Source organism: Penaeus chinensis, chromosome 4 (assembly GCF_019202785.1).
Source record: "Penaeus chinensis breed Huanghai No. 1 chromosome 4, ASM1920278v2, whole genome shotgun sequence".
Taxonomy (NCBI): domain Eukaryota; kingdom Metazoa; phylum Arthropoda; class Malacostraca; order Decapoda; family Penaeidae; genus Penaeus; species Penaeus chinensis.
The window spans coordinates 42,683,361-42,693,113 of record NC_061822.1 but is presented as its reverse complement, the minus strand read 5'-3'; the positions used below and the strand labels follow the sequence as shown (position 1 = coordinate 42,693,113).

Sequence of the window (9,753 nt, the reverse complement as noted above, 5' to 3'; positions counted from 1 at the left end):
GAGAGAGAGAGAGAGAGAGAGAGAGAGAGAGAGAGAGAGAAAGTAAACAGTCAGAAAGAGAGCAGAATGGAACAAGAAAGAGGAAAGAGAGACGGGAGGGGGAAATGGATGAAAAGGGGAGAGGGAGAAAGATGGGAGGAAAGGAGGGGAGAAAGAAAAGAGAGGGGAGAGAGATGAGAGGGAAGACAGGGAGAGAGATGATAGGAGACGGGACAGGTGAGGTATAAGAGAATGGGAGGAGGGAGGAAGATGGAGTTAAAAACAGCTTGAGGAGAGAGATGGGAAGGAGGGAGGAGGGAAGGGAGAGATGATAGAGAGAGAGTGTGAGAGATGAGAGGAAGAGAAGGGAGAAATAAAAGGGGGGGAGGGAGATATAGAAAATGATCATGTGACGCTGATAATAAAAAAAATACTGGAAAAATTAATATTCATGATTTTACTGAATAGTGTTAATAGCAAGTATCATAACAATGTTAACAAAATGAAAATGATAAAGGTGTATTTGGAAAATTGACCTTAAACATAAGGTGGAATTGGTAAAGATCGTGATAACAATAATTTCGGTACAATGATAATAGCTATGAAAGTTATTAATAATGATGATTATAAGAATAAAGATGACAGTGATGATAAACATATAAATAACAATAGAGATAATAATAATAGTTATAACGATGATGATGAAAATAATAACAACAATAAAAATAATTATGGTAATAATTATAATAATAAGGGTAATAACAAGATAAATAAGGATAATAGTAGTAGCAGTAATAATAATAGTAATAATAATAATAATAATAATAATAATAATAATAATAATAATAATAATAGCAATAACAAGGATAATAATTTTAAAAATAGTAATAATCATCATTATTATTAGTACTATTGTTATCCTCATTATCATTATCATTATTATACTGGATCAAAACAAAAAATAAAAATAACAAACATGATAATAGAACCTCTCTTTCGTCCCCAGGATGCGACGCCGCCTGATGCTGACTCTCCCCGCCCTCACCTTCCTGGCGGTAGGTGGTGCATCTTTCGTATTATGCCTTTTGAAGAAAGACTGGACGTAGAGTTTCAAAACCACCCGCTTATATAACTATGCATTGAACATTAAAAATCATATTTACTGGTAACCAACGGCATCTGTTATTAATGGTAGGATATTTTGTGATATACATGCCCCTTGAGGAAGAGAGAGCTTTTCCGAAAGATGTACAGTCTGAAAACCCATGTCAGAGATAAGGAATATTAGGAAATGGAAATCTCACTCGTTATTACTGCTAATGCTTTGTTTACACGGTCTTTCGATACTGAATATCATCAAACCACGCGGAGAGAACACAAACACTGCCACAGTACACATGCATAAAGTATCAGACTTTATGCATGTAACATCAAAATGACAGCAATGACACCGAAGCCCACACACGTGTCCAGCAGTAGTGTGTGTCATGACAGTTGCACAAAAACTTACAGACTCCTCCCCCGTTGCAGGTGGGCGTGTGGGGCCACGGGCGGCTGATGGACCCGCCCGCGAGGAACGCCATGTGGAGGCTCGGCTACCCGAACCCCGTTAACTACAACGACAACGAACTCTACTGCGGAGGATTCGTAGGTCAGATTAACGAAGCTTTGCGTTTTTTTCCTTATTCATTATTATTCTTAAGGGCAGATATGAATATTGGCCCTTGCATTGCATATTTTTAAGATATCAACTGTCAGTTTGTTTTGTGAATGAGATTAAAATAGACTTGACATCACATGCATTGTAGATCACATTCGTTTTTATATAAATGAACGACGGAACAAGGAATAAATGGTAACAACAGTAATAACAATAATGATAATGAAAAGGATAGTGATGATAATAGTAATAATAATAATTTTAGTGATAATATTGATAGTGATAGCAATAATAGCGGTAATGATAATAATGATAAAAATAATGACCGCAATGATAAGTAATGAAAATAATAGTAAGATAATGATAATAATAATAATAATAATAATAATAATAATAATAATAATAATAATAATAATAATGATAATAATAATGATAATAGTAATGATTGCAATGGATATTGTTATTATTATTATCATTGATAATGATAATAATAATAATAATAATAATAATAGAATAATAATGATAATAATAATAATAACATAAGCAATAATAACAATGGTAGTGATACCAACATTTATAATAATAATAATAATAATAATAATAATAATAATAATAATAATAATAATGATAATAATAATGATAATAATGGTAATGATAATAATAATGATAATAATAATAATAATAATAGTAATAATAATAATAATAATAATAATAATAATAATAATAATAATAATAATAACAATAATAATGATAATAATGATAATAATAATAATAATAATGACAATAACAATAATAACAATGATGATAGAAAAAATAATAGCAACATCAGTAATAATAACAACATTTATAATATCAATGGTAATAATAACAGTAGTAATAATTACGATACTACTAATACTAATAATGATAAGAACAATAATAACAATAATAATAATAAAAATAATACTAATACTAATAATAATAACAATAAAATCAATAGAAATAATAATAATAATAATAAAATTACTACTAATAATAATAATAACAATAAAATCAATAGAAATAATAATAATAATAACATTACTACTACTAATAATAATAACAATAACATGTCTCATTCTTTTCCGTGTTAATTTTCCCCCTATAGTCCACTACCAGCAAAACGACGGAAGGTGCGGCGTCTGTGGTGATAACTATGTGGACAAAATACCAAGATCTCACGAAGCAGGAGGTCTCTATGCCAACGGGATCATTGGCAGAAGATACGTGGCTGGGCAGGTGAGGGGACAGAGAGGGAGAGGGGGAAAGAGGGAGACGGGGGAAAGGGGGAGAGAGAGGGAGTGAGTGGGGAGGAAGGAAGAGAGGGAGAGGGGAAGGGGGGGGGAAAGGGAGAGAGAGAAGGAGTTGAGGGAAGGAAGAGAGGGAGGGGGAAAGGGAGAGAGAGAGAGGGAGTGGGGAGGAAGGAAGAGAGAGGGAGAGGGGAAGGGGGAAAAGGGAGAGAGAGAAGGAGTTGGAGGAAGGAAGAGGGAGAGGGGGAAAGGGAGAGAGAGAGAGGGAGTGGGGAGGAAGGAAGAGAGGGAGAGGGGAAGGGGGAAAGGGAGAGAGAGAAGGAGTTGAGGGAAGGAAGAGGGAGAGGGGGAAAGGGAGAGAGAGAGAGGGAGTTGGGAGGAAGGAAGAGAGGGAGAGGGGAAAGGGTGGAAGGGAGAGAGAGAAGGAGTTGAGGGAAGGAAGAGGGAGAGGGGGAAAGGGAGAGAGAGAAAGGGAGTGGGAGGAAGGAAGAGAGGGAGAGGAGAAGGGGGAAAGGGAGAGAGAGAAGGAGTTGAGGGAAGGAAGAGGGAGAGGGGGAAAGGGAGAGAGAGAGAGGGAGTGGGGAGGAAGGAAGAGAGGGAGAGGGGAAGGGGGGAAAGGGAGAGAGAGAAGGAGTTGGAGGAAGGAAGAGGGAGAGGGGGAAAGGGAGAGAGAGAGAGGGAGTGGGGAGGAAGGAAGAGAGGGAGAGGGGAAAGGGTGGAAGGGAGAGAGAGAAGGAGTTGAGGGAAGGAAGAGGGAGAGGGGGAAAGGGAGAGAGAGAGAGGGAGTGGGGAGGAAGGAAGAGAGGGAGAGGGGAAGGGGGAAAGGGAGAGAGAGAAGGAGTTGAGGGAAGGAAGAGGGAGAGGGGGAAAGGGAGAGAGAGAGAGGGAGTGGGGAGGAAGGAAGAGAGGGAGAGGGGAAAGGGTGGAAGGGAGAGAGAGAAGGAGTTGAGGGAAGGAAGAGGGAGAGGGGGAAAGGGAGAGAGAGAAAGGGAGTGGGAGGAAGGAAGAGAGGGAGAGGGGAAGGGGGAAAGGGAGAGAGAGAAGGTGTTGAGGGAAGGAAGAGGGAGAGGGGGAAAGGGAGAGAGAGAAAGGGAGTGGGAGGAAGGAAGAGAGGGAGAGGGGAAGGGGGGAAAGGGAGAGAGAGAAGGAGTTGGAGGAAGGAAGAGAGGGAGGGGGCAGAGGGAGAGGGGGAAAGGGAGAGAGAAAGGGAGTGGGAGAAAGGAAGAGAGAAGGAGAGGAAGGGGGAAAGAGAGAGAAGGAGGGAGTGGGAGGAAGGAAGAGGGAGTAGGAGAGAGAGAGAGAGAAAGGGGGAAAGATGGAGAGAGAGGGAATGGGAGGAAGGAAGAGGGAGTAGGAGAGGGAGAGAGAGAGAAAGGGGGAAAGATGGAGAGAGAGGGAATGGGAGGAAGGGAGAGAGAGAGAAAGGAAGGGGGAAAGAGAGAGAGAGAAGGAGTTGAGGGAAGGAAGAGGGAATAGGAGAGGGAGAGAGAGGAATGGGGAAAGGGGGAGGGAGGAAGAGGGAGAGAGAGAGGCGAAATAGGAAGGAGGATTTGGAGGGAGGAAGAGGGAGTGAGGAAGGGGGAAAGAGGGAGGGAGGAAGAGGGACAGAGCGGAAGTAGGAGGAAGGAAGAGAGAGGAAGGGGGAAAGATGGAAGGAGGGAGAGGGAGAAGGAGGGAGAGAAGATAGGAAGGTAGGATAGGGAGTGGGAGGAAGGGGGTAAGAGGGAGAAAGATGGAGGGAAGTCGGGAGGCTAAGAGGGACGGAGAAGGAAGGGGAAAGACGAAAGAAGAGCTAGGGAGAGGGAGGGAGGAGAGATGAGAAGGGGGGAGAGTCGGGGAAGTAGGAAGAAAGGGGAGAGAACAAGGAAGCAAGAAGGAAGGGAGAAGAATAGGAGAAATGGGGGGAGGAGAAGGGAAGAGAGAGAGTTTGTAAGGAAGGGAGATAGGGGGAAAGAGAGAGAAAATGGAGGATTAGAGAGGGGAGAGGGAGAGAGAACAGTGGAGAGGGCAGGCTGAGGAAGGGAAGTAAGAGGAGAGGTGGAGAAGAAGAGAAAGTTAGAGGAGAACGGGGTGAAGGAGGAGGTGAGAGAGAGAGAGAGAGAGAGAGAGAAAAAGAGAGAGAGAGAGAGAGAGAGAGAGAGAGACAGAGAGAGAGAGAGAGAGAGAGAGAGAGTGAGGGAGAGAGAGAGAGAGGGAGAGAGAGAGAGAGAGAGAGAGAGAGAGAGAGAGAGAGAGAGAGAGAGAGAGAGAGAGAGAGAGAGAGAGAGAGAGAGAGAGAGAGAGAAATATACTAAGAATAAAATAGGATGGAATTAATTTCATGTCAATTAAACAAAATGTATACTTTCAGGTCATTGACATCGAGGCAGAGCTGACCACAAACCATAAGGGCTACATGGAAGTTAGACTGTGCCCGAATAACGACCCTAAGAAGATTATCACTGAAGAATGTCTCAGTCAGTATGTGTCGTGTGTTCTATGTGTTGTTTATCACTTGTGCCTTTGTTGTTATTATAGAGACGTGGCTAAACCGTCTATCTCGGTTGACGGCGGTATAAGAAGCCAAACTGTATATACAACCGTAATTAGAGAAGATAGTTGTTTAGAGTTTAGGTTTAACCATTAATCCCGTTGTAGTATTTTACTTATTCACTTTCCTGTGAGCACTAATTTATAATGAACTGAGGACTTACAAGTATTTTTGACAACATAGCTATGGAAATATACAAACATCTGTCAGTTAAACGTAAATACATGATATAGATAAATTTGAAGATGACGCCGGACACCAATTTTCCGATGAACGAAATATTTTTCCAATAGTTTTCGTAGTGTTCGAACGAATCTATCACTCATTTCCTTTCGCAAGCGAAGTACAGCTACGACATCGGTCCCGATAGCTGGGGAGGCCATGATACATATCAGGGAATTTGGGGGAGAAAATTTCTATAACCCACTCGCTTCCGGGTTATATAGGAGGCTTCGCCCCCTTAAGCCCCCTTTTGAGGGAGGCCTGCAGCCTTTCCACCCCCCGTCTTGTCTACAAAATCTTCACCTCGTATGTTCCGACAGGATAGAGCCCGGGCAAGCATCTTATACTGACGCGTTTTCGGGTGATATAGGGGGTTTTGCCCCTTTAAACCCCCATTGTAGAGGGCCCCCATTACCCGCTTAGTCCACAAAACCTTCTTCACCTCAAATGTTCCGGCAGGAGAAAGCCCAGACCCAGTAACAGTTTTACCCGCACCTTACCTTCAGCATTACCTCAGGCTTTTTGCCACCGGGGTCGTCGGGGTCTGCCGGGTCATTGTTGGCGCGAGTCGTGATCGTCTCCGCCGTTCCTTACCGGACAGCGGAGGGTTGTTTCGCGGCCTGACGAAGAACTTTTGATGACTGGTGTCTGTCTTTTCTGTAATGACACAGTGTCTTACAATTCGGGCACAGTACTTCCACAGGCAGGACACTGTGATTTCCTGGGTATAGTAAACTCGCTTCGTTATTTCGATGATACTTTGCAATGAAATCGAAATAGTTATCATTACACCCAATATACTGCTTAGCCATGATGGAACTAATTTGGATTTCAACCTTCTTCTGGGCCCAGCTTCTATTGTCACGTGATGATCTATTTTTAATATGATTGGTTCTATTGCGTTGGACGTCACTGCCTATGGGCACGTTTCATTCCAGCGCAAATTTAATTGGCTCATTTGATTTCCGTCGATTACGTCATCCGCTACGAATCCGTCCGATTTTTCGTCGCTTTTAAAGATTTTTAGTCATTTTGTCGCGACGTTGGGGACGTAAGGTAGCTGCGTTTCCTGGTGTTTACACCTTCTTTATTACCGTTATTATCAATTTGCGAAGAAATTGCTATAGAAGAAAACTTTCATAGAATTATGTGTTCTACTACTTGGTAAGCTCAGATTCTGTTTTTTGTTTAGGTGTTAGGCGTCATTTCAAATAATACCATAACATATTTTAGAAAGTACACATATCAATAGTATTTATAGTATGAGAAATAAATAAAAGTAAACCAGAAATTCGTGACTTGGCGATTTTCAGGGTAGACTATGATATAACCACATATCAGGGGAGGCTACGATATTGCTACATATGGACATTGCTTTTCACAGTTTGTTTGTCTAAAAGTTACGTTTGTTAATTTATCACTGAATGCGCTGAGCCCTGCCTTTTCAAAGGATAAATCTCACTGTATGTATAGGAGACTCAGCCTTCGTAAAATTCGCAGTTACGTGAGGAGGATTGTTTCTCTCTCTCTCTCTCTCTCTCTCTCTCTCTCTCTCTCTCTCTCTCTCTCTCTCTCTCTCTCTCTCTCTCTCTCTCTCTATCTATCTATCTATCTATCTCTCTCTCTCTCTCTTGTTCTCCCGATTCTGCACCTTCCACTCTCCTACTTCTCCTTCGTATCACTTTTCTTTTCTCCATTATTCATAATCTTATCTTATCAGTCTCTCAGTCCTTTATCTTATCGATCTATATATTTTTTTTATCAACCTATCAGTCCCTTATTTTATCGGACAAACATTTTTTCTATCAATATCTCAGTCCGTTAAATCATCAATCTATCAGTCGTCTGTCTAATCGATCTCTCAGTCATTTATCTTATTCTATCAGTTCTTTGTCTTATTGATCCATCAGTCTTCCATCGAATTCTTATCTCCTAAACGACTGAAATTCCTGACACTTGCGTCCGTGGAATTCCAGGTACGTCCTCCCTCTCGAAGGCACGCAGGAAACGCGCTTTATCATTCCTGAGGAGAGCAAGAAGTACGAGATCTTCCAGTGGCGCGTCAAACTGCCCGAAGGAGTCACCTGCAGCCATTGCGTCCTGAGATGGAAGTACTTCGCAGGTGAGGTCACTTCTTTGTGTGTTATTTTTGCCTTTTAATACTGCCTTTCTTTGCTTCCTTGCTTCCTATGTCTGGTTGCTTTGGAATTTTGAGATGGCTAAGAATTGCAGATGCTTAAGGTTACTGTGTTGTATGTATTTATAGCTGTTGAGTGTCAGTGTTCTATGACTATATTTCTACAATAATGATTACCATTGTTATCCGCAGGAAACACCTGGGGCGTGAACCAAGAGGGCCTGGAGGGCGTGGGTCAGGGACCTCAGGAGACTTTCATCAACTGCGCCGACGTCGTCATCAACACGCAGACGAGCGGCTTCACAGGATATCCACAGGAGAGCAACCAGGTGGACAACCCTTGGGCTCTCTACTACAAAGGCAGCTTCCCTGGAGTCCCTGGAATTCCTCAAGACTCCAAGGATCAGCGCCCCGGAGGACTCAAACCGCTGGTTATTAGGTACTTACTTGTGCTGCGGAGAGTTTCCAGGGGATGGAGTCCTGTGGAATGGATGAAGAGGGCTGTGGGCGAAGACAAGGGGCGATTCGTATGGTTGTCGTGATTTTGGAAGGGGGTTATGTACGTGCGTGTACGTGGTCATTGCTGTTTGTATGTATTCGTGTGTGTGTATCTCTGTGCAGGCGTCTGGGTAAGTGCGGGTATGAATATGAGAACAACCATAGATACATAAAACTTTACATATGTAATACCCACAACAAATCTCTCTTGATACAGGTCGCAGGTGTGTCTCCCAATTGAACCTCTGAGGGAAGTTCATAGGCTAGAGGAATGGTGCAAGACGAACTGCCTGAAGTACCCTCCCAACTGCGACCCTGAGATCTGTAAATGTGTGTAAGTATATGATCCAAAACTTTTCATTTTTGAGTAATATCATACTCATATTCCGTATTTCCACTAAATTGATAGATAAATATACAGATATACATATATCATTGAATGAGTAACATGCAATGATTATATATTCATTGACACATTTAATTACTGCAAACAGACGAACAGATGGATACATACAAATTGACCGATACAGGTCGGAAAACAAAGCTATTATCGTTTCTTTTTCTGTCCCCAATGACCTACCTATTTTCCCTCTCCCAACCCCCCTCAGTAACGAATGTGAAGCCATCGGCGAGTTTGCCAAGCAGCCCGGGGCCGACATCTACTGCCACCAGAACTGCCTCAGGAACCCTCCCATTTGCCCCAAGGACCGGTGCAGATGCTTCTAAGAGAGGATCGATCCCGTCGCCCGGTGTTTCCTGGCGATGGGGACGAGGAAGTTGACGGCGGAGACTCTCGCAGTGAATGTGACAATGGCTAATCGTGCGGTGATGATAATTATTGGTTTTAACTGGTGCTGTTGTTGTTACGACTGCTTGTGCTTTTATCTGGCATTACGATTATTGTTGTTCTTCTGATATTTGTTTATGCTGTTGGTCTCTGTAATTTTTGGTTATTTTCTGTTAGTTGTATTAATGGTAACAATAATGATATTGGTAACATTATTATCGTTATTGATGTTCATGCTGTTGCTGTGTGGTGTTATTGCTATGATGATGATGATTAGCATTATCGTTATCATTATTCATTAACATTCTATTGATGATGCTGTTGTTGTTATTGATATTATCATTGCTGTTACCAATATTGTTGTTACTATTATTATTATTACTATTATTATTATTATTATTATTATTATTGTTATTATTGTTATTATTATTATTATTATTAGTTTTGATTATTATTCCTGTTATCAAAATTGTTGTTCCTTTTATTATAGTCATCATTATACTTTATTATTATCACCATTATTATCATTATTATTATGATTATCAATATCATCATTGTTATTGTTATTATTATCCTTACTACTAATGCTATGATTATTATTGTTTTATTATCATTATTATTGATATTATTATTATTATTATCACTTTCATTATTGCTATAATCATATTTGTT

General features: G+C 41.2%; 1 protein-coding gene across 1 annotated transcript in view; it reads left to right on the top strand.

The window, feature by feature from the left end:
* LOC125024921 overlaps positions 1–9,454 on the top strand; it is a 15,353-nt gene extending 5,899 nt beyond the window's left edge. Inside the window, exons 2-9 of the mRNA XM_047612696.1 lie at positions 986–1,034; positions 1,510–1,630; positions 2,766–2,896; positions 5,258–5,367; positions 7,636–7,781; positions 7,989–8,235; positions 8,512–8,628; positions 8,903–9,454. Of these exons, the coding sequence (XP_047468652.1) occupies positions 987–1,034; positions 1,510–1,630; positions 2,766–2,896; positions 5,258–5,367; positions 7,636–7,781; positions 7,989–8,235; positions 8,512–8,628; positions 8,903–9,020 (1,038 nt within the window). The 5' untranslated portion in view covers position 986 and the 3' untranslated portion in view covers positions 9,021–9,454. The remainder of the gene's footprint in view (positions 1–985; positions 1,035–1,509; positions 1,631–2,765; positions 2,897–5,257; positions 5,368–7,635; positions 7,782–7,988; positions 8,236–8,511; positions 8,629–8,902) is intronic.
* Positions 9,455–9,753: the final 299 nt, after the last annotated feature.